This window comes from Pleurodeles waltl, chromosome 3_1 (assembly GCF_031143425.1).
Source record: "Pleurodeles waltl isolate 20211129_DDA chromosome 3_1, aPleWal1.hap1.20221129, whole genome shotgun sequence".
Lineage (NCBI taxonomy): Eukaryota > Metazoa > Chordata > Amphibia > Caudata > Salamandridae > Pleurodeles > Pleurodeles waltl.
This window is the reverse complement of record NC_090440.1, coordinates 1,611,734,321-1,611,758,976: the sequence shown is the minus strand read 5'-3', so window position 1 is coordinate 1,611,758,976 and position 24,656 is coordinate 1,611,734,321. Positions and strand designations below refer to the sequence as shown.

At 43.5% G+C, this 24,656-nt stretch overlaps 1 protein-coding gene across 1 annotated transcript in view; it reads left to right on the top strand.

Annotated features, from left to right (window-relative positions):
- The window catches only part of TTC21B (tetratricopeptide repeat domain 21B), a 489,309-nt gene that overhangs the window by 285,021 nt on the left and 179,632 nt on the right, over window positions 1-24,656 (top strand). Inside the window, exon 17 of the mRNA XM_069225262.1 lies at window positions 12,896-13,006. Within this exon, the coding sequence (XP_069081363.1) occupies window positions 12,896-13,006 (111 nt within the window). The remainder of the gene's footprint in view (window positions 1-12,895; window positions 13,007-24,656) is intronic.

The window sequence follows — 24,656 nt, the reverse complement described above, 5'->3', positions numbered from 1 at the left end:
ATAATCTGAATTGTCTTGTTATGGTGAATATTGATGACGTTATTGACATATTGATTGACATGTTGATTAGCTATCTCGTCCTAAGGTGTCTTCAATCAGGGTCAAAAGATTCATTGGCCTAAAACGAGTCCCAGAGTGAATAAAATAGTCGTAAAGGGACGCGTTAGCACACGTAAAGAGGAACTCTGCATCTGCCGCATTGTCTTCCTCTGCTGCACATTCCCCCTGAAGCAGAGATCCTGTTTATGCTTTTCTTGGACGGCTTCATCTGCTCGCAGCCGAATTTTTTTATATATGCATTTGCCATGTTGCCGGTTAATTCTGGCTGTTGGTCCTAGTGGCACCTCTTTTTTTTTTTTTACTACTTTGGTAGTTTTGTTGGACACTCATCCTGCTTCTGTTTCTTTTAATGTTTTTATTAAAGTTAAACAACATTGAATCGAGTAAAGAAAAACAAAAAATAAGGAATCTGCTGCAGTCTTCCACAGCCTTCCATGAAGACACGTTGATCTATATCATGTATGTTTGACAGTGTTATTAGGCAAATATCAATGTGGCATCTTACATATATCCATTACAATCTCTAGTACCTATCAGTGCTCTTATCATATGTGCAACTACCTGTAGGCATAAATACTAACACATCCGTTTCTGCTAGGCTTTTATTTGCCCTCAGTAGTGCACTACTGTCTGTCATCAGCCCTGTCAGAAGTTTCTTCCTCGGCAGAGTGAGTGCTAGGTTAGTCTTATGGACCCCCAGATGGTTTAAGCCCTAGATAGTGGCATTAACATGCCTTAATTTTCGGATGCAGTGCTGCAGGAAGCAAGGTCCTGCTACCATTCTTTAAGAGTAGGAAGTGGTTATCTGCCTCATTGCATCACTATGCTTTTCTTTTACAGATGGAAACGCGTTTGTGGCAAACCTTCTGACTACTAGTGGTATGTCATTCGCATATCTCAGTAAGTCAATCATTTAGTCTAGTGTGGTGTTTATATCCAAGATTTTGCTAATCTCTTGGAAAATCAAGCACAAATAATCCCTTATACCTGCAAAGTCCCATGAGACATGCTTAAAGCCAGCACTTGGATCATGACATCTGGGGCATTTTGGTCTCTTTTTGAGGCCATATCTGTCTGTGGTGTAATGGTATCTCTGAATATACCTGAAATGTATCAGCTTGTGCCTACTGTTTCAAGAAACAGTGCAGCCACTGATTATCTGGTATATCATTTCATATCTTAATACCATTCTTGGGAACTCTTAGTGTTCCGTGGCATTTTTATGTCATGGCCTATTGTGTGTAGTCAGGATACAATACAATTGGGGTTCGCTCCTTGAATCAGGTGCATTAGCATGTCATAAAAGGCAGGTTCATCAAAGAGGTTGCTGATAATGCTCCGAAAGGCACAGCAAATTCTATAATAAAGGAATGTATTGAGTCCTGTGAAATTTGTAGCAGGCTCTCTTAACTGGGCCAGTGTGACTAGGACGCTATCTTGGAACATATCTTGTTTAGTGGTTATTTACATTCTTCACAGCTGCACCGTTGATTAGGCCTCCTGGCAACCAAGCTCACCAGTCTACTTGTGTTGTAGGAGTGCACATCAGCCCCCACTACCTGCACAAGAGCAGCCATTTCCAAGCATGCACTTTGGAGGCTATGCGATCCACAGTGTTCTCATTTGTGGCAGGGGAATTGAATAGTACTGCTGTGAAAGAAAGTGTCGCTGCCATGCATCTCTCTAACCATACGTGCAGCAGGTACGATGGGCCATGCAGCTAAAAATGTCCAACTCGAGTGCAATTGAGATCTGGGAGCGCCAAGCTTCCTTTCTCACAGAGAAGTGTGAATATTGACCATTTTATTTGCGGGTGATTCCCCGCCCATGTTAGTCAGATCAGTAATTTTTGGGGAGTGTGGAAAAATGCTTTTGGTAAGTCTGTGGGAATGTTCAAGAACAGGTAGAGAAGCATTGGCAGTACCACCGTCCTCATTATGGCTCTTCCGCTGGCCACAGAGAGTTTGCTTAATCCCTTTATATTTTTAAGAGCTTCTCTATAGGAAAACCATAAACATCTCCATGGACCCTTTGTCCATTTCAAAGGGAACTCTGTGTGCTGTTGCGTTGTTATAATAAGGGGGAGCACAAGAGCTTTATCGCAGTTAATTTGCAGAATGTCTTCTGAAATGCACTACTTTATTCAGCAGAGGCGTAAATTGGTTTTGGGATTTCTTACAAATAGAAGCAAATCGTCTGTGCGTGCTGAAAATATCTGCATGGTATTCTCCAAGTGCTCTGGCGAGTTCCTCTGCCACCAAGGTGTGTATTAGAGGCAACAGGGGGCACCCCTGGTGTGTACCATTGGCAACTGGAATAAATTCAGTTATAATGCTGTGTTCGGTGGCATGTGTAGCTGCAGATACACATGCTGTGCATAGTCCGCCGTCTGGTGTTGGGTCGGAGTGTTACAAGTTGTTTTTCTTCGAAGAAGTCTTTTCGAGTCACGAGACCGAGGGACTCCTCCTACTTTGGTTCCATTGCGCATGGGCGTCGACTCCATGTTAGATTGGTTTTTTTTCTGCCATCGGGTTCGGACGTGTTCCTTTTCGCTCCGTGTTTCGGGTCGGAAAGTTGGTCAGAATCAACGGAAAATTAGTCGGTATTGTTTCGTTCGGTATCGGGTTAGATTAGAATTGACACCGAATCTTGAAGAGCTCCGGTAGCCCTTCGGGGTAATTTCGATCCCCCGTCGGGGCCTGGTCGGCCCGACCGCGTGCAACATCGAGACTGATGGAACGGACCCCGTTCCGATTCTGTCCTAAATACCACAGTAAATATCCCTATACAGACCAACATTTGGTCTGTAACTTGTGCCTGTCACCCGAGCACAAAGAAGAGACGTGTGAGGCCTGTCAAGCGTTTCGGTTGAGAAAAACGCTCCGAGACCGAAGAGCCAGAAGGTTGCAGATGGCGTCCACGCCGACAGGACAACAACGGTTCGAGGAAGAGGGATAAGAAGAAACATTCTCCATCCACGAATCGGATTCCGAAGAATTCGACGTCGAAAAAACCGTAAGACGTCGAAACAAGCATCACACAGAAAAACAGACAAAGCCCAGGGGACGCCACTGCCGACAGGCCATGGCTCAACCCATAAAGTAGGTGACCGTCCATCGGCACCGAAAAAGGGCGAGCTGGTGCCGAGATCGTCCGACTCAGGTCGAGACACAGGCACGCAGCAATCTCGGGAACGAGAAAGTGCCGCAGAAAAGGGTCGACACCGAGACAGCGGCACCGAAGCTGCTCGGCACAGAGATAGCGGCACCGAAGATGGTCGACGCCAAGAAGGTACGACACCGAAAAAGAGGAAAATCTCTTCGGAGCCGAAAACAACAAAAGACACGGTTTCGGTGCCAAAACTCCCAGCAACCGAACCGAAAGCCAGTTCCTACTCAGAGGAACAATCACTGTCCTCCCAACTTCAAAAACACAGATTTGAGGAGGAATTACAAACAACAGCTGTAGATCACACGCAAAAGCGGATCTTTATACAAAGTGGTACAGGGAAGATCAGCACCCTTCCCCCAATCATAAGAAAAAGGAAACTAGATTTCCAACAACAAGAAAAAACACCACAAGCAAAAGTGGTAAAGAAGGTAACTCCACCACCGGCAACTCATATATCACCGGCACAGACTCCGTCACAATCACCAGATCATACCACCATGAGCCAAGATGACCAGGACGCATGGGATCTCTGACGCCCCAGTATCGGACAATAGCCCTGAGTCGTACCCCACTAAGCCCTCACCACCTGAGGACAGTACAGCGTATGCTCAGGTGGTAGCTAGGGCAGCAGAGTTTCATAACGTATCGCTACATTCAGAGCCTATCGAGGATGACTTCCTTTTTAACACCCTGTCCTCCACTCATAGCAATTATCAAAGCCTTCCTATGCTCCCGGGAATGCTAAAGCACGCTAAACAAATCTTTAAGGAGCCAGTTAAAAGCAGAGCAATAACCCCAAGGGTGGAGAAGAAATACAAGGCACCACCCACAGACCCTGCTTTTATTACATCACAACTGACACCAGATTCAGTTGTCGTTGGAGCGGCTCGTAAAAGAGCCAACTCGCACACATCAGGCGACGCACCACCTCCAGACAAGGAGAGCCGAAAGTTTGATGCAGCCGGGAAAAGGGTTGCAGTACAAGCTGCAAATCAGTGGCGCATCGCCAACTCGCAGGCACTCCTAGCGCGATATGACAGAGCCCATTGGGACGAGATGCAGCATCTCATCGAGCACCTCCCCAAAGAATTCCAAAAACGGGCAAAACAAGTGGTTGAAGAGGGACAAAACATATCCAACAACCAAATCCGTTCTTCTATGGATGCAGCAGATACAGCTGCAAGAACTATAAATACTGCTGTAACGATAAGGAGGCACGCATGGCTGCGCACATCCGGCTTCAAACCTGAGATACAACAGGCAGTGCTCAATATGCCGTTCAGTGAACAACAATTGTTTGGACCAGAAGTGGACACTGCAATTGAAAAATTAAAAAAAGACACTGACACAGCTAAAGCCATGGGCGCACTCTATTCCCCGCAGGGCAGAGGCACATTTGGCACATTTTGCAAAACTACTTTCAGAGGAGGGTTTCGAGGTCAAGCCACACAAGCCAGCACCTCACAAACAACACCGTCTACCTACCAGGGACAGTATCAAAGGGGAGGCTTTCGGGGCCAATACAGAGGGGGCCAATTCCCAAGAAACCGGGGAAAATATCAAGGGCCCAAAACCCCTCAAAACAAGCAGTGACTCACAAGTCACTCAACGCCTTCACACAACACCAGTGGGGGGAAGACTAAGCCAGTTCTACAAATCTTGGGAGGAGATAACAACAGACACTTGGGTCTTAGCAATTATCCAACATGGTTATTGCATAGAATTTCTCCAACTCCCTCCAAACGTCCCACCGAAAACACAAAATATGTCAAAACAGCATTTAGACCTTCTACAACTAGAAGTTCAAGCATTACTGCAAAAAGACGCAATAGAATTAGTACCAGGTCCACAAAAGAACACAGGAGTTTACTCACTGTACTTTCTAATACCAAAAAAGGACAAAACTCTGAGACCGATATTAGATCTCAGAACATTAAACACCTTCATCAAATCAGAACACTTTCACATGGTCACGTTACAAGACGTAATACCACTACTGAAACAGCAGGACTACATGACAACCTTAGATCTAAAACACGCGTATTTCCATATACCGATACATCCCTCGCACAGGAAATACCTACGGTTCGTATTCAAAGGAATACACTACCAATTCAAAGTGTTGCCATTCGGAATAACAACCGCACCAAGAGTCTTTACGAAATGTCTAGCAGTAGTAGCTGCACATATCAGAAGGCAGCAAATACACGTGTTCCCGTACCTAGACGATTGGTTAATAAAAACCAACTCGCTAACAAAGTGTTCACACCACACAGATTATGTTATACAAACCCTTTGCAAACTGGGTTTCTCCATCAACTATGCAAAGTCACACATTCTGCCGTGTCAAACACAGCAATACTTAGGAGCGACAATCAACACAACAAAGGGGATAGCCACTCCAAGTCCACAAAGGGTTCACAATTTTCACAAGGTGATACAAGCTATGTATCCAACACAAAAAGTACATGCAAAGATGGTATTAAAACTCCTAGGCATGATGTCCTCATGCATAGCCATTGTCCCAAACGCAAGATTGCACATGAGGCCTTTACAACAGTGCCTAGCATCACAATGGTCATACGCACAGGGTCAACTTCTAGATCTGGTGTTGATAGACCGCCAAACATATATCTCGCTTCTATGGTGGAACAGTACAAATTTAAACAAAGGGCGGCCTTTCCAAGACCCAGTGCCACAATACGTGATAACAACAGATGCTTCCATGACAGGGTGGGGGGCACACCTCAATCAACGAAGCATACAAGGACAATGGGACGTACATCAAAGAAATTTTCATATCAATCACCTCGAATTGTTAGCAGTATTTCTAGCGTTGAAAGCATTCCAACCCATAATAACCCACAAATACATTCTGGTCAAAACAGACAACATGACAACAATGTATTATTTAAACAAACGGGGGGGACACACTCAACACAGTTGTGTCTCCTAACACAAAAAATATGGCATTGGGCAATTCACAACCACATTCGCCTAATAGCACAGTTTATTCCAGGGATCCAGAACCAGCTAGCAGACAGTCTCTCTCGGGATCACCAACAGGTCCACGAATGGGAGATTCACACCCAAATCCTGAACACTTACTTCCAAATTTGGGGAACACCTCAAATAGATCTATTTGCAACAAAAGAAAACGCAAAATGCCAAAACTTCGCATCCAGGTAGCCACACCGGCAATCTCAAGGCAATGCTCTATGGATGAATTGGTCAGGGATATTTGCATACGCTTTTCCCCCTCTCCCTCTCCTTCCATATCTAGTAAACAGATTGAGTCAAAACAAACTCAAACTCATTCTAATAGCACCAACATGGGCAAGACAACCTTGGTATACAACACTACTAGACCTGTCAGTAGTACCTCATGTCAAACTACCCAACAGGCCAGATCTGTTAACACAACACAAGCAACAAATCGGGCATCCAAACCCAGCATCGCTGAATCTAGCAATTTGGCTCCTGAAATCCTAGAATTTGGACACTTAAACCTCACACAGGAATGTATGGAGGTCATAAGACAAGCTAGAAGGCCATCCACTAGACACTGCTATGCAAGTAAATGGAAAAGATTTGTTTGCTACTGCCATAATAATCAAGTTCAACCATTGCATGCATCTCCAAAAGATGTTGTAGGGTATTTACTACATTTGCAAAAGTCAAATCTAGCTTTCTCTTCCATAAAGATACATCTCGCAGCAATATCTGCATACCTGCAAATTACTCATTCAACTTCCCTATTTAGAATACCTGTCATTAAAGCATTTATGGAAGGCCTAAAAAGAATTATACCACCAAGGACACCACCTGTTCCTTCATGGAACCTCAATATTGTCTTAACAAGACTCATGGGTCCACCTTTCGAACCCATGCATTCTTGCGAAATGCAATATCTAACGTGGAAAGTTGCATTTCTCATTGCCATTACATCTCTAAGAAGAGTAAGTGAAATTCAGGCATTTACTATACAAGAACCATTTATTCAAATACACAAAAATAAGGTAGTTCTAAGAACCAACCCAAAATTCTTACCAAAGGTCATCTCACCGTTCCACTTAAATCAAACAGTAGAATTGCCAGTGTTCTTTCCACAGCCAGACTCAATAGCTGAAAGAGCACTACATACATTAGACATCAAAAGAGCACTAATGTACTACATTGACAGAACAAAACTAATTAGGAAAACAAAACAACTATTTATTGCATTTCAAAAACCTCATACAGGAAATCCAATATCAAAACAAGGTATAGCTAGATGGATAGTTAGGTGCATCCAAACCTGCTATCTTAAAGCAAAGAGACAGCTGCCTATTACACCAAAGGCACACTCAACCAGAAAGAAAGGTGCTACCATGGCCTTTCTAGGAAATATTCCAATGAACGAAATATGTAAGGCAGCAACATGGTCTACGCCTCACACATTTACTAAGCACTACTGTGTAGACGTGTTATCTGCACAACAAGCCACAGTAGGTCAAGCTGTACTAAGAACTTTATTTCAAACTACTTCCACTCCTACAGGCTGAACCACCGCTTTTGGGGAGATAACTGCTTACTAGTCTATGCACAGCATGTGTATCTGCAGCTACACATGCCACCGAACGGAAAATGTCACTTACCCAGTGTACATCTGTTCGTGGCATTAGTCGCTGCAGATTCACATGCGCCCACCCGCCTCCCCGGGAGCCTGTAGCCGTTTGGAAGTAATCTTCAACATTTGTACATTTGTAAATATATTACTTTAACCTTCATTTTGTACATACTTATTCATTCCATTGCATGAGCACTATTACTAACATACACAACTCCTACCTCACCCTCTGCGGGGAAAACAATCTAACATGGAGTCGACGCCCATGCGCAATGGAACCAAAGTAGGAGGAGTCCCTCGGTCTCGTGACTCGAAAAGACTTCTTTGAAGAAAAACAACTTGTAACACTCTGACCCAACACCAGACGGCGGACTATGCACAGCATGTGAATCTGCAGCGACTAATGCCACGAACAGATGTACACTGGGTAAGTGACATTTTCCTTATTTGTATTTGGCCACTGGGGCTGGTGTAAAGTGATCGGATCAATGTTATAGATATGTCTCCTAGGCCTATTTTGGTTAATACATTAATCATATACTCTCAATCTATTGAATCAATAGCATTTTCTGCATCTAAAAAAAAAACAACACGTTTTTCAGCAATTGGTTCAAGTTGAGGAGTTCAAAGGTTGAATGTTGTCGACCTCCCAGACCGCACTTGTCCCTATAAGACTAGGCTTGGCATCAAGGGGCTGAGTCGATTTGTCAGTATCTTAGCCAATATTTTTTTGTCAGTGTTGGGCAGTGACTGAGGCCTATATGAGGAGTCCTGGTCAGCTGGCCTGCCTGGTTTTAGAATTGTGACTATCAGCGCTTCTCTCATATTGGGTAGGATCCGCCCACGCTAAACCACTCTTTCATACAGTGCTATTGTATCGGGAGTTTTTTTTCCTCCCAAGAATTATTTGTAAAATGAGTGTGAAATTCATCTGTGCCAGGCACGTTTTCTCCCAGTATGTCTATAACCGTGTTTCAGAGCTCCATGGGCTAAAGTGGGGCAAATAGTATTTCCTTACGTTCATTTTCAAGCCAGGTCCTTGTCCGACTTTCTAGGTATACCTCAGTGTGGTGTACTGGGTGGGTTTCACAAGAAGCATATAAATCTTTATAGTATTACCTCAAACGTTCTGCTACGTGTTCTGAGTCTTCAAGAATTTCATCATTTACTGTTCAAATGCAAATAATAATCTCATCATTATGTTTTAGGCATAGGAAGGATGCCTACGTAGCACCTGGTCTCTCCCCATTTTCATATTCTTGCTGGAGCATATTTCCCCATAGGTTTGTCTTCCCTGTACCATAGTTCTTGATATTCCCCCATCTCAGCTCTTAACTCTCCTAAATTGTTTCATCACCTGAAAGTGATGAAAAACCCACAATAATTTCAATTCACTCACATGTTTAGCCATACTCATGCCACTGAGGGAAACCTTAAAAGCCTCCCAGACCATCTCAAAAGTATCCACCAAGCCTATGTTATGCCCAAAGTATTCCTTTATGGTGGTGGCCGTCTCAGGATGGAATATGGGATCTAGCAAGGATTCTGACTGAAACCTCCACGTTAGTTTATCTGAAAATGTCTGAATATGGGCCAGCCAAGTGTGTGCATGACTGAACTCATGAGCTTTTGTCTTTAGGGCACAGCCATTAATTTATGCAAGAGTGCATGCTGTGCAGAGCAGAGTAAAACATAAACTCTGCACTGCTATGATTTTATTGTCGCCAGACATCAGTCAGCCACTCAGACTTCATTATGTCACGTACTGCTCAGGCCGCTGCAGATTACCTCCGAGTTGCATAGGGAGGCTGGAATGTAGTATACAGTTCATACCACTGTTTGCTGTATGGTACAGTAGAATTGAAGATTGTTATAATTAGGGCTATATTTACACATCAGTTCTATGCTTTTCTGTTTGATGAGACATGTGCGGGTCACATCTGTCCTCTGGCTCAACTATCATGTTTTGTATTTTAATCCCTTTCTTGTCCACAGCACCCCGCTTTTAGCATGTGAAGTGAATGAGGCCATATTGCACTCTTCCCTTCAATTGATGCATAATGCCTGATGTGGTAATAGGGGCCGGGTACGCAGCCTATAAGAATACATCATCTACAGCATGTCTTTTTAAGTAGGCTGAAACTCTGTACACTGTCCTGTGATCATTCAGGCTCTAGACATTCCATGAAATTAGTGGCATTGTAGGTCTAGCTGTGTTATACATTACAGCCATGTGAGATTATAAATCCAGATTAGTGTGACATTACATACCATATCAAAGTATGAACAACCAGAAACATTGAGCAATTTGCATTTCCCCTTCCTTATTGTGATTCCGAAAATAAAATCCCTCCCATCCTCCTCTCACCCCACCAACCCCGAACTTGCATTGAAAACCCCTTCCTTCCCTCATTCCCCTTAACCCATAACTGACAATAGAGCCAACAGTGGTGGAGCACAATGGGAGCGAAGCAGGTGTGGCCCATAAACCACTGTATACAGCAGTTGTGGCTCCATGTTTGCAGGCAACACTCCCGCCAGGCTATGCCTTTTGCCTCTAGCCCCCAACAGATTAGCAACGAGGGGTGAGGAGCTTCTGCAGCTACCTTTGATGGCACATTATACAAGCATTGTTTATCTCTGGATCTTCTGTCCTCTGCTCTGACGTGTTTTCATCATCCCTGGCAGATCATCTGTGGTTGAATGTCAGTTTTGTCTGTTTTACCCGTTTTTAGGTCAAGCGCACAAGCACTCTGACCTGTTGTAATCTATCTGTGGGCTTTTAACCACGTCCACTGCAAGCCCATCACTCGTACCTGGGCTTCCCTTTCAAAATCCTTTGTTATTGTTCAATGCTTTACATTTGTCCCTCCGCGGGGTGGTTTGGTTACCTCCTTGGACGTCGACCTTGTTACATGGATAATTGTACGCTTGCCGATACGTTTGACTGCGACTTTTATGTGTCTCTCCTTTGCGCTCATGCTCATGGCAGCCGTGGCGCTTTGAATCTGCTCGCTTACGTCAACTGTTTTACTTTCCATTTTCAATTTACGTGGCAAGAAAAGTCCAGTTAGGAATTTGCAACGTTAACAGCTCTAACTTGAGGAAATGCTTGTTTTGTAAGGCCACTTTAAAGCAACGTGTAGTACCTCCACTGCTATTCAAGTGTCATTCGTGAGCTTTTAGTTGCTAGAGAAGTAAGAGCACCCCACTGCCTCTCTGGTCTGCCAATGCGCAAAAGTGTTGTTCTGGAGTAAGATTGTGATACGATCTGCTACGCACACGTTTTCACTGTGTGCTTGTTTCTGATGCGAAGGGTTATGTGGGAAACTAGTTTCACCGGTGGGGTCCTGCAGTCAAGCCCAGTCTGTTCAGACCGGTTTTAACTGCTACATTTTCCTCACAGTTGTTGTTTTAACAGCTAACATATCTACGTGATTTTACGTTGTTTGTGCGGCGTGCAGTTTAGGGCTTTGTGTGTCAGCAGTGGTTTAAGCAACGCCTCTCACCCCGACAGACAACACTCGCATAAGGCCAATGAGTATCACTCCTGTGTTAATGGCGGGGCTTCGCTATGTCGATATAAATGCATTCAGTATTTTTTAATGTGGCCAGGAGCTTGCTCAAACGCTTATACCACGCCCATGTTCATCAAGATGCGCAGCAGGTCAGTGGCCCACATCGCATCCAGGCACCAGTCCCCGGCCGGGTCAGTAGCTACCCTCCTCCAGGAGGCCACAGGGAATACGCGGCGGTTGTTACCCGAGCTGCAACCCTCAGGACCTGCTGTTGCTCTGATCCTTTGCCCAGGACTGATTGCCCCTTTCACTGCATCTACGGGAACACTGCTGCTTACCCCAAACTGACACTCGTGGGAGGTGCTTATGAACCACACCACGCATCTGAAATCCCGCGCCGATCTCCGAGCAGCGTGTCACCCCTTGTTTTCACCTGGCTACAGATCCATTGTTTGCACCATCATTCTTAGTTGCAGTACAAGCTGGTATATGCAGCCAACTCGGACCCAGCAAGCTCAGTTCCCCGCAAGTCCCTGCTTTGTGGGGGAGGGAGTGTGTGTGTTTTTTTATTTTTATTTTTTTTATTGAAGAGCTTCACTCCTCATTTGATGCTTCTTTCTGCCCCGTGACTCACACTGGGCTTTCTGAAGTCCGTTCCTGGCACTTGTTGCCCACTGTGGTCCTCCTCCTCTTGCTGTGATAGACCAGAAAGGAAAGACTGTATCTCTCTCGCACACTCTCTCCAGCTGCTTTCCTGGAAGCTGGCCTTTCCTTTCTCTCTCTTAAACAAATGATTGAAACCAGGTTTTAACTATCTCGGCTGTTGGCCTTACTTAACCGATGGTAAGTTAAGTAGGTTGTCTTTGCTTCTCCAATGCTTATCCCTGAATTCCTTTCAGTGATGAGTCTAATGTAGACTCTAAGATTCTCTTATCTTTGGCTAGACAATGTTCATTAGTTCCTGCCTCCTTCTGGGTCACTTTCCTATAAGTGTTTCATGAGGTTGTGTCTTGTGGAATGTTCTGGTTTCGTTGTCTACTGGAGTGTAGTAAATCACTTGCAACCTTTTCTTTATTGAAGATGCTTTGTCGTTTTAACTATGAATTGAGTAGGAGGGGGAGCAGATGTACCATTATATACAGATCACACAGTGAGGTGGTTATTGTGCTGGTAGTTGTGGTCCCATTTCCACCTGATGGCTCACCCATCTTGCTCCCCCAGCTCACCATCGTCATAGTGGTGCTGGCCTCCTCTTGTTAAAGAATGGGTCTAGTGAACAGTAAGCTTATTGTGGCAATGGCAGAGCTCGGGTGCTTTTTCACCACACAGGTGCGTTGATTTTTATTTTCACCATTTCATCCATTTTATGACCTGCAGCCGGGGCATACTGTGTCTAGAGGAAGGGGTACTAAGTTATTCACTCCGCCTTGTATTCCTATTGCAATGTCCTTTCATGTATCTTAACTCTTCAGATATTATCGAGCAATTACTGTACATAAGATTTTGTTACTAATTTTGTTTTATATTTGATTCGTAGCCCGAAAAAGCGATTGATGTCTATGAACAAGCTTTAAAGAAAAACCCCAAAGATGGAACCTTGGCAAGCAAAATTGGAAAAGCTTTAGTAAAAACTCATAATTATGCAAAGGTATTAATTTTGCACTGTTCTCTACATGCTTACCTAAATTATTGGTTATGCAGATGATTAATCTCATATTTGGGGTCCATGCAGTTTGAGCTGCAACTTATTTAATATCAGTTAAAATATATGTATTACTAAAAGACGGACTGAAAAAAGAATCATGTTGGTGTATGTAGAGCTGTTAATTTCAGATTTCCAGAACTATCAATTTAAAACAGTATTTGAACATCCCTTATTAGACTGAACTAAATTATCATGATTAAAACTCATTTTGACATGTGGATGTGAAACGTGATGCGGTTTCTTGCACAGTGTACTTTAGAACTCAGGGCTATGTTGGATACGGTTAAGGACAGAATGGTCAGATGCTGTCATGGGAGTTTCACTGAGGTATATTGGCTTCCCAATTTCCGTGGTTGCCTTGGCTTGAATCTTACCATCTCATCCTTAAACTGACATAAGTATTGATTTGACTTTATTTGCAATCTGATACTGCTTGATGCATTGTGCAGTTTAAAGTAAAGGACTCTGCCCTTTTTTTCTCCATCCAACCCAACAGAGTATGTCGCCAGTGCACTTTACAAAGATCTGATTGGATTCCAGCTATGATTGACTGTCACTTAAATCCTGCAATCGGTCCAGAAACTATACATCTTACAAATAAGGTGTGCTTATTGTGTGGTCTTATTTTCACAAGGACACGTTTTCCCTTGAAGGTTGAAATATGAAATGGAAGGGCAGTTAATTAACTATGTAAAATTGGAAAAGGGTGATTAGAATATTGAAAACACGAAGAACAATAGTCCAATCTGTATCCTACTCAAAAATGAGAAGTGCTGTTTCAGCTATGGGCGGAGTAGAAACAAATATCACCTTATCATCAGCTCTAAGTGAATAAGCATAGCACATATAGGAAATGTGGGATTGAAATCAACTGTTCTACCAATAGTAAGTAAGGCAGAAATGTTGGGATCATTTTATGAATGACTAGGAGATATATGTGTTAAGGAAATCAGACAAGAGACTGGTTAAGATCAAGAGAAGTGAAATGAAAGAGAAAATAAGCAATTATGATACAGATTAAAAATGATCATTCCACTTAATAGACGGTTTACAAGAATTGTAAGAACAAATTGGAATGGAAGATAAAATGAAAGTTCATTAAGACAAGTTTAAAAAGACAGCCCCTTAATGATTTATACATGGAAAAATTATTTCTTTCACGCATATACACCTTACAGCGAAGGATTAAGAATTATACCAAACATTAAACGTTAAAGGAACAACAAATGGGAATGTAGCCAAGGATAGGGTGTTAAACTCAAATAATGTAAGACTAATATTAAAACACCTGAAGACAGGACCATATGACAATTTATTATATGCAGTACAAAAGATGAAATACTAATGTTAAAATGTCCGTGTGGCTAAGAATTGTTTTTACAAACATAAAGGCCAGTTCCTGTTTTCTACTTCTCGCTGGCTCATTCTGGAGCAATCTGTTTCCCCGAAGAAAATTCCTCCACTTTTGACAACAAATAGGTCAAATATCTACCTCTAATGATTTCAAGGTTCAAACTCTTTCATAAGTGCTGCAAGTGGATGTCTCTGTGTAATCCATACACCATGTCTTAGATCAAACGACAACACTGCATCCTGTGATTTGTGTTCCCTAAAGCTCCCGAAAACCATTAGGGGCAGGAGACAAAATGATTTTTGGCCATGTCCTGCAGGGACATGCTAAAACACATACCTTCCCTGGTAACTCTTCTGTAAGAGAATTATCTACCACAAACTCTACTCTCAAATAAACTCAAAACAAACCATAGGAAGGAGAAATCTTCTGGTTCCACTCCCAGGACTTTTGAGTGACCGTGCCAATCTCCATTGCCAGACTGTTCCATGTCCTCTGAGCCTATTGCCTAGCTGCTGAAGATTCAGTCAGAGTTTTTGACAGCCCTACAAAGTCCAAGGCCTTCCATCACTCAATCGTGCATATCATTAGGGCAGCTCCAGTATCTTCCAGGCAACTCCATAAGGAAGGGTGGACCTGACTATTTTAGCTTGTGTAAGTTATACAATGAGGCAATTGCCCACTAACCCTCATGACCAGGGTAATATATGTAATAATAATATAGGTCAGTGCAAGGGGGAAGTAGCCTAGACTTCCACGGTATGCTAACAACTTAATGAAAACTCTCTGTGCCATAAATGTCAAACGAACAAGATTTATTGAACATTTCAAACGTTTTTTTCATTTGCATCCTATGTTAACATATAATATTAATAATAAATTGTCAGATTATGCATCATGAACGACAGTAGGTGCTCCAGAACAAACAGTGAAAGTGTGGAGGTGCAAGTGAGTGGCGGTGATATGTACAAGTAGTGCAGAGGGTGGTTGTATACAAATTGATGACTTCCAGTGGCTTCTGCAATCAAGGTGGCCCTGGTGTGTCACAAGGTTTCTTATATGCTTTTCTCATTCACTCTTGTGTCGACGTTTCGACCCCTTGTACAGGTGAGTCAGGACGGGGTCATCATCAGGACAGAGATGAATATGGTGGAGGCACCTAAGTTCCAGTGGTGAGAAAGGACCAGTAATGGCTGGGATCTCCAGTAATCGTAGTCCCGAGGGGCTGTAGGTAGGTATCACTCTGTTCAATTACTGTGAATTAGGCAGGCCCAGTGTCGTATAAATCCGACGTGAGGGAATTAAACGACTTGAACAATCTCAGCTTGTGGTCTTCAACAGTCAGACGCCTTCCCAGTAGTGGTCCATCTGGCATGGTCACTCAACATGAGTGGATGCCTTCTTGTCTCTCCTTACAGGACCATAAATGAAAACTACCCCTGAAGTGATGGAGGTGATCTTCTCCAGCCTTGGATACACATTTGTGGATCTCCTTGCCATAGCCCAGAACACAAGATACTCTTTTATACGTTCCATACACTTCACTCTGAATGGGTCTTTGGGTGATCCAATAAGGTTTGCTGGTATCAGAATTTGCTATATATGCATTTTCACACCAATTCCTCTTCTGATAAGAATCTTGCGGAAGGTGCAGGAGGATCAGACACATCTGATCACTTCAGATTAGACAAGAAGGGTCTAGTACATCAATTTGTTCTTGTCATTTGGCCACGCCGCCTTCTCCTCCTGCACTTACTGGACTTGCTCTCGCAGCACAGTGGTCGGATCCTCCTCCACCCCAATCTCCTAATTCTGCAGTTCTACGCCTGGAGATTGAGTGCTATCAGCTAGAGTCATTTTTCCTCCCTAAAAGTTGCAGAGGTCATTTTAGCTTCATGAAAGCTGCTACATCCATTTATGTGGAATGATGGAAACGGATTGTGCAGTGATATGGATCAGAAGGCTTTGATCTCTTGAAGTCATGCCATTTTTTGACATTATGCATTTTGTGCTGTCTCACAGAGAAGCCTCTGGCAGAGGCTACAGTCAGGGGTTACCTAACTGCCTTGTCTGCTTTCATGTCTCTGATCAGCCACTGATGTTCAGCTCAGCATTAGTATTAGACCTGCCATCCTTGGTGTGGTCTCCCCTGTCTTTTTTGCCTCTGCTTCCCATATTTTGACAGTGTTCTGGACTTTGTTGTTGCTTGTCTTGGTACTCTGGGCACTTTACGGCTGCTGACCAGTGCTAAAGTGGAACCACTCTTGGTAAATTGTATGTGTAATTGGCTTTTCCATGATTGGCATATTTGATTTACTAGTATGTCCCTAGTAACGTGAACTAGAGGTGCCCAGGGCCTGTAAATCAAATGCTACTAGTGGGCCTGCAGCACTGATTGTGCCACACACGAGTAGCCCTGTGAAACATGGCTCAGAGCTGCCACTGCAGTGTTTTTGTGTGCTGTTTGTAAACTGCCAGTTCGACCTGGCAAGAAGGAGTTCCTACCTTCTTGCTAGGCCCAGACCTTCCCTTTTCATACATGTAAGGCACCCCTTGTTGCGTAGGCTCTCATTATTCTAATGAGACTACTGGATTTGAGCGGCAGAATCGCCTGCGGTGTGGGAGACTGAGTCTTAACCCACTACAGGTGACACCTGTCGCCCCAATCCAGTTTTTGCTCCGGCTAACTAGCCGTGCCTCATTTCTGCCCAAGAGCAGGGATGATTGAGCAGCAGAGCGCATGACACAATTGATTTCTCAAGGAAATCATGGTTACTCGGGTCTCATCCGTTTCTCTCAGTTACATTAGTCTCACGTATACGACAGAGGCAGTATAAGTTTCAATAAGGTTTTAATGAAGCAACTGCATCTTAGACAACAAAGCATGTACTGCAATAACCAGGACGATACAGCATGACAGAATTAGAATTGTGACCAGGAGAGTAAAGCATAGAAATAATGCTACCATGTTGTCACTTGAGTCAATGGACTAACTCCTACCTAGGCTATAATAGAGCACAGCATGTTAAGCTCTAGTTCTGCCCTTCAGGTTCCCCTGGGAAGACATGATCCCCCATCCCTGAGCAAAGGCCTGAAGTCTGCATTAGCAGTTGTAGCGAAGCGTTCAGCAATCAGCATACAGTATTGGTCATCTGGCTGGAATCTCCCTCAAAAGTGTAAGTACAGGGAAGTGTTTTTATAGTTAAACAGCTGATGTTCTGAGAAATGTCCCTACGTAAGAATGTGTGTTTCTATGAATACCAGAGACAAAACGTTTACCATGTCTACCAGCAACCTATCTCACTGCAGCCTTGAAGGAAGCACAGAGTGAACAAGAATGTCTTGTTTGAGAACGTAGTGCTGGCCTAAGCAAATACAGCTAGATAGAGAGAAATAAAACAAGACTGTGAAAGTGGCTATGTGTTAAAATAATAAACAAAGCTGAATAAAATATATCTGGGTTAAAGAGCACAGCGGCAGGCATAGTGCGCTAAAATAACGTGCATGGAGCTAAAACTAAAATGGCTACACAATACCCTCCCCTTGCCTGCTGAAAGTGGTTCAAAGCCTAATTATGTAAAAAAGCTACTAAAACTCAACATTATATATATATATAAAAATGTCAATAATAACAAGTTAAAAGGACACTTGAGCATATATAAAATGACAATTAAACATGTTAACATGTGGCGTAAAAAAAATAAAAAAAAGAATTTCAAGAGTCAGAGTCTTTTTGGAATTTGGCAATTGAATCGGGGACAATTGAAGACAGGAGATCTTCCACTTCGGCAGGTGTTAAAGTAGGAAGTGCATCACCAAGAAGGACCAAGGAGCATTCGTGTTCCATAGCCTGAGCCTCAGCCAAGGCAGCAGCGTTATGTGGTGTACCCGGTAATGAGTTCAGAGCTGCATCCTCCAGGAAGGGCAACTCATAAGCAGCTTCCCGTACCAAACGTACCCTCAACGAGCATGTCTGGTAATGAACCCTCAGCAAGAACATCAACAGATCAGCGTCCAATGAAAGCAAGCACTGCGTAGAAAGGCACACTTTCAGTGCATGTTAGAACGAGCACCAGAGGCACCGAAACACAGGCTGCACACAATGCAAAACCGGTCTGAATGACAGAGACCAGTCACACTCCAATTCTTCCAGGAGTGTTGCTCCAAAGTACTGCATCATGCATTCACGATTCAGCTGCGCTAGTGGGAGAGCTTTCATTCCTCCTTGTTGCGGCAGGACAGCCATTGTGCAGAAAAAGTAGCAATAGCAAAATGCGACCTATTATAGTCAGTTATTGGAAAGCCCCCTAAAATACTTGAGTGAATGGTTGATGGTATTAAACCGAATATGGAGAAGGTGTGAACGAAACCAGAACCAACAGCCTTAAAGAAATTAGCGATTCCACTAGTACTGGACACATTAAATATTCGGTCTACGAGTTCACCAAAGTGTCTTGGAAAGTTGGTACATAAAAGGGACTGTATCTCTGCTGATGACCTTGCCTCCTGAAGTGCGCAAGTCTTGCGCGCAGATGTGAGCACCACGGGCCAGATGTATGAAAGGTTTTTACCCATTCTACATCTATGGAAAAATGTGTTCATACATATGGCCCCACATGTTTTTGAAACAATAAAGCCTTGAGTCTGCTCAGCTTGTCAAAATTCACATTAGAAGTAGCAATATGGGGCCAAATATCAGCTGCCTCTTTTTGTCTAGTGGGAGGAAAAAGTACGTTCCCTCAGCATGTTACAATCTTAGAGACCGAAACAACATAAACTATTCCAGCTCGCATCCCACAACAACCTTCACTGTTGAGGAGACCATAGCTGCCATTTGAAAGCACCTGGAACGTAGGTCTAATCAATGGAACTGGAACTCCCTTCAGAGAAAAAGCCAAGTTTGCTGCAGCCGCGTTACACGCCCGTGCAAGGACAGCTGTTTACACACCATCGAATGGCTGACAGAAGTCTTGCATTCACTGCCGCTAAGAAAGACCTCCTTCATGCCATTGAGACATTTGTACGAGAAGGCAGATCCCACATCTCATGGATGTAACTATCTCCCAGCTTTTCATATCTGCCTTCCAGAATGTGTTTTAAACAGGAAGTGAATTGTCTTGTTGAAATAGGCAGATTAATGACCCAGTGTATTAACCATTCAGCTGACGGTATTTCAGCCACAGTAACAGGAAACTTTTCTAGCTTTTCGATGTTTAGCATGACATAAGTCGCTTCTTTCTTAGCTATTAGTTGTTGTTGTAGCGTTAAATTAAATGTAGAGAATATGTCCCTTGCGCTAACATGTTGCCAGGGAACGCGACATGCCTTCAATGTTTGAAGTGTCCAACCCAACTGCATAATGGACCTTAGTTGACTCTGTCCATGGTGTAAAGAAGACATATCACTTTGTATTATGTCTATTGGAGAAGAGACTGTTATTTAGGGTGTATATCTGGTCGGACAGGGTATTAATCGCAGTATGTACAACAGCTAATGCCTTCTGTAAGTTTTCCTGGTCTATTTGCCTTAACCGGGCAGCAGCTTCTTGTTGGGAAAGCTTCCAAATTTCATTATATATGTGAGAAAACAGGGCTGATTGCAGTGGCCCCCCTGATTTTTTGCCCCCATTTTTCACATTTTGCTGGTGTTTTCCTGACTCTAATGGTACTCTGGGTACAGCTAACCAGTCCTAGGGCATGTGCTCTGTGTAAAATCAGTCTGCAAATTAGGCTAATTATAATTGGCTAAGCCAACCTACCTACAAGTCCCTAGTATATGGTAGGGCATGTAGGTTTAGGGACCCCAGCATAGGTAGTGCCCCCATAGATGCACTGCTGAGGTGCCCAGTGTCATTTTAAAGGCAGGCCTGCCTTGCTGGCTGCTTTTAAATTAAAGTTACATGCAAATTCACCTTTGGAATTAAAAGTAGTTCCAAAGTCTTAAAATACCTTATTTTTACATATAAGTCACCCCTAAGGTGTGCCCTATGTGCCCCTAGGGCTGGGTGCCATGTAACTATAAGCAGGGACCTTATAAAAATAGTTGTATAAGCCCTTGTGAGGCAAAACAGACAAATTCGTGTTTCCCTCATTGTAGTGAATGGCCTTCATAGGCTAGAATGGAGAGACTTTATTTTAATTTTAAAAGTCTCCTTAAGTAACAGGTACCACAAGTTTGGTATCAAATTAATTGTTATAATAAATCCCACAACTTCCAGTTGTGGGATTTAATATAACTTGTTCAGGTAAGTAGTTTTAAACTATACTTGAAAAGTTGCCACCTTCAGCCCTGCAGTGTTTTTGCTCTGATTGGCCAGCCTCTGGCAGCCTGGCCAGGCTGCCTGGATGAGGTGTGAAGTGTCCTGGCTCAACCCAAAGAGATGTGCTTGGAGGAGGAGATCTCCCCTCAGCAGATGGGGAAGCAGGATGCGGGGGGGGGTGCCCAACTGGTCCTCAAAGGCAGGGAAGGACATTTGGAGCAACCCAGTAACACCGTCACATCCTGCAGACCCAGACAGTTAGGTGCCCCCTTGATTGGATCAGGAGAGGGGTGTGTTTAGGATTTCTTTCCACACCAGAGGGTGGGCTCAGCCAGATGTAACCTCCAAAAAAAACTTTCAGCAATGATGGATTTTTGAGGAGTGTTGCTTCCTGGGATTGATTTTTGCCACACCTCCCAGGAAATGGTCATCACAGGGGGAAGGACCCTGCCCCTGATTGGAGAACCAGGACCCCCAGGTTTTTCACCCAGGGGCAAGGATAAAACTGGCAGACCTGCACCCACGCCTCAGTTCCCTACCAGATCCCTATCCGATTCTAACAAGGAAGAACTACAGAAGAAGGAGGACTGCCCTGCTTTACCCCTTACCTGCACCTGGACATTGCATTCTGGAGGACTGCACCAGCTGCACACTTGGGCTTCACCACAAGAAGGACTTTGCCTGGCTTCAACTGGTTCAAGGAGGGACTCCCTGTTTGCTACAGCTGAAAACTTGCTAATCAGAGTCCCCTGCACCAACTCCTGAAGAAACCAAACAGCTGACCACTGCCCAGTGGCCAAAAAGGAGTTTGCGCCAGGTGCATTCTGTGAGTTGTAGTCCGCACCCTCAAGGACCATCTCAGAGCTTCTGGAATCTTGTGGTGACCTGTAGACCTCAAAAGACCCTTAAAGGAACAACTGGAAAAAGATCCAGAAGTTTGGAGAACTTTTGGAAAAAAGCTCCATAAAGGGACCGACTTGCCATGGCACCTCTCGCCAGCTTGCCTCAACTGCGACCTGGCCTGACTTGCAGGTTCGTCCCGGTGTAGAAAATCTCCAAAAAAGTGACTAATTCTGAACATAGGAAGTTGACCGGGACCTCCCAGGCAGTGTATCTGAAGAGGGCTCCAAGGACGTCAGATCAAGATTCAGGTTTGCCCTGGTCGAAGGATTTTCACCTCGAAAAAATGACTAGCCTGAAGGTAAAAATCTCCACTGAGGGCTCCCGCGACGCGTATCCGAGGAAGAGTTCTTGGAGGTCGGATTGGACTGGCGACTTGGTCCCGCTGAAGAAATTCTCCAGAAAAACGACTAAGTCCTAAGGTAAACTTTTGACCGAGGCATCCCGTGGGCTGTAGCCGAGCCAGGCTCCATACCGATAGACCTTAAACTTTGACTTTGCCCCGGTCGAGGTGCGACCAGATGACCAGCTTGGCACTTTTTGTTTCTATGCGCTAGAAAGCATTAATTCTTAAATTCATATCTTTGGTTCCCCTTATCCGATTTTATTCATTTTGGTGCCATTTTAAAGATACAAATATAATCTATTTTTATAAATTGGTGTTGGATTTTTATTGTGTTTTACTTATTTACTGTTTTGTGATTTTTAAATGCTTTACATGTATGTCTACTAAGTTAAGCCTTGTCGCTCATTGCCAAGCTACCAAGGGTTAAGCCGGATTTAATTTATTGAGACCTAACTGGACCTAAGTGGAGATTAGTGGCCTATTGCTAAGTGTAGGTACTTACCTGCCCTTACCAATAACCCATTTTCCAACAATATACTTCGTATAAGAAGCGCTTTCTGCGTTGTTTTCTGGGCCCTAACAGGAAGTTTTGTAAGTCAGTGTTATTAGACAAAAGAATGAGATGTTATCTAACAGAATCTAGTGAGGAACTCTTCAACCACTGCTGGCATAGTCCCTACACTGTATGTTGTTACTATATCCGCATGTTCGGATGATATGTAGCGAGAGTCCGGCCTACTAGTTCTAAAACTCCCCATGGAGTTTATAAAACGTTTGACACCCATTGGTATCTGTTAAACATGCCATTCTAGACCAATTCATCGAGCTGATCTTCAGTTGCATTTATATATCTTTGCCATGTATGAAATTTTGCAGGGGCAGGAATACTGGGCACATTAAATTCCTTAATCTTAGCTAGGCCTAAACAACTTGTTTGTTGTACAGTTTCATTTAAAAATATCATTTGAACAGGTATCAGGCATGCTCTAAATAAGTCTTCCTTCCCCCGTATTTGCCAGAGTTAAGTTCCCCACACACATTTTAAGTCAATCGACTTCAGCCAATATTCATAGCCTTCTATAGTCAACCGGGAAACAAAGGAATCCGAATAAATACATTTTGTGTTTGTCAATAATATGTGCACATTTTCTATTGATGGCAATTAAAAATAATATGACTCATCATTTTTAACATTGTGCCCAGACTAATATGCAAACTTTTCAGTGTGTGTTTTAGAACTCCTATGTAGTGGAGTTGGTCAATGTTCCTATTGTGTGTAATTAAAAACAGTCTTTGGGGTACTTGCTCTGTGAATGAAATGGTGCCCTTAATAATTATAGCAAAACATATCACCATAATTTTGTTTAGCTTGGTAAACATCCTCGTTTTCAAATACAGTGTAATACTGCAATACAGTCATCATAGAATCAACTATTTTCACATCCCAATCATCAGAAACAACTCCGGGTATTATTACATCGTTCATTGAAAGTCTAAACACATTTGTATTTGAATGACCTTTGTGGGGCTGTAAATATCAAATGTTACTTTATCCCACACAATCCCATCCAGAATTGGTATAGCGGTAATGTTCACAAAAGACAAGTCTCTGCGGACCCTTTGAATAGAAAAATGTGGTTTTAGGACCTCATCCACCAGTTCAACTGTTGATCTTTCAGGAAGAAAATAAAAAGAATGTTATAACAAACCCATTCCAAAATGGCTACAAAACACCCTAATGTAGGCTCTGGGTAGTCCCACTGGCAGGGTGCAGTGTAGGACATGTGCTGGTATGTTTTTACATGTCCTAACAGTGAAATACTGCCCAATTCGGTTTTCACTATTGCAAATCTCTCTCATAGGGAAACATGGGGGCTGCCTTTCAATAAATTGTAAGTACAGTTTCTCTTTGGAAGTAGAGAGGGATATGGAGTTTGGGTCTCTGAACTCACAATTTAAAAATACATCTTTTTGTAAAATTGGGTTTTAAATTGTCAGTTTGAAAATGCCACTTTTAGAAAGTAGGGATTTTCTTGCTTAAACCATTCTGTGACTCTGCCTGCCTGTGTATTCCCTTTCTGGATCAGACTGACAGTTGGGCTGTTTGTGACTCTCCACCAGACAGTGACACAAAGGGAGCTGTGGTGTAGCCTGCATATCCTGGTGGACCATCTGGGAGGAGTGGTCCCTTACACTTGAAAGGGCTGTGCCTGCCCTCACACAATGCAGTCTACAACCCCCTGTTGTGAGTCTGGAGCCTGGCCTGGGCAAGGCAGGATCTTGTGAACAACAGAAACTTTCCTTTGAAGTTTGCCTACGTCAAAGGCACAAAGGGGTATAAGTGGTGGACCCAAAACCCCAGATTTTTAGATTACTTCTGGACTCGAAAGGAACCCCTGCCGAGGAGCTGGAGGAGGAGTGCTGCCCATTTGCCTGTGACTGCTTTGCTGGGTGGGCCTGCAATTGCTGCCTGAAAGAGGACAAAGACTGGACTTTGTGGTATATTGCTGCTTGTGATGTGTCTCCAAGGGCTTGGACGGAGCTTGCCTCCTGTTTTGAAATCTCAGGGCCAACAAAGACTTCCTCTGCCAGCTCCTGGACTCTCTGCTGCCACTCCTGCCCTGCCAAGTGGTGCCCTTTCCAGTCCCTGGACCCTTGAAAGATGTAGCTGGTGGAACAAAGACTGAAATCCATGCACAGAAGCCATGCAGGGAAAATTTCAACGCACCACCTACAA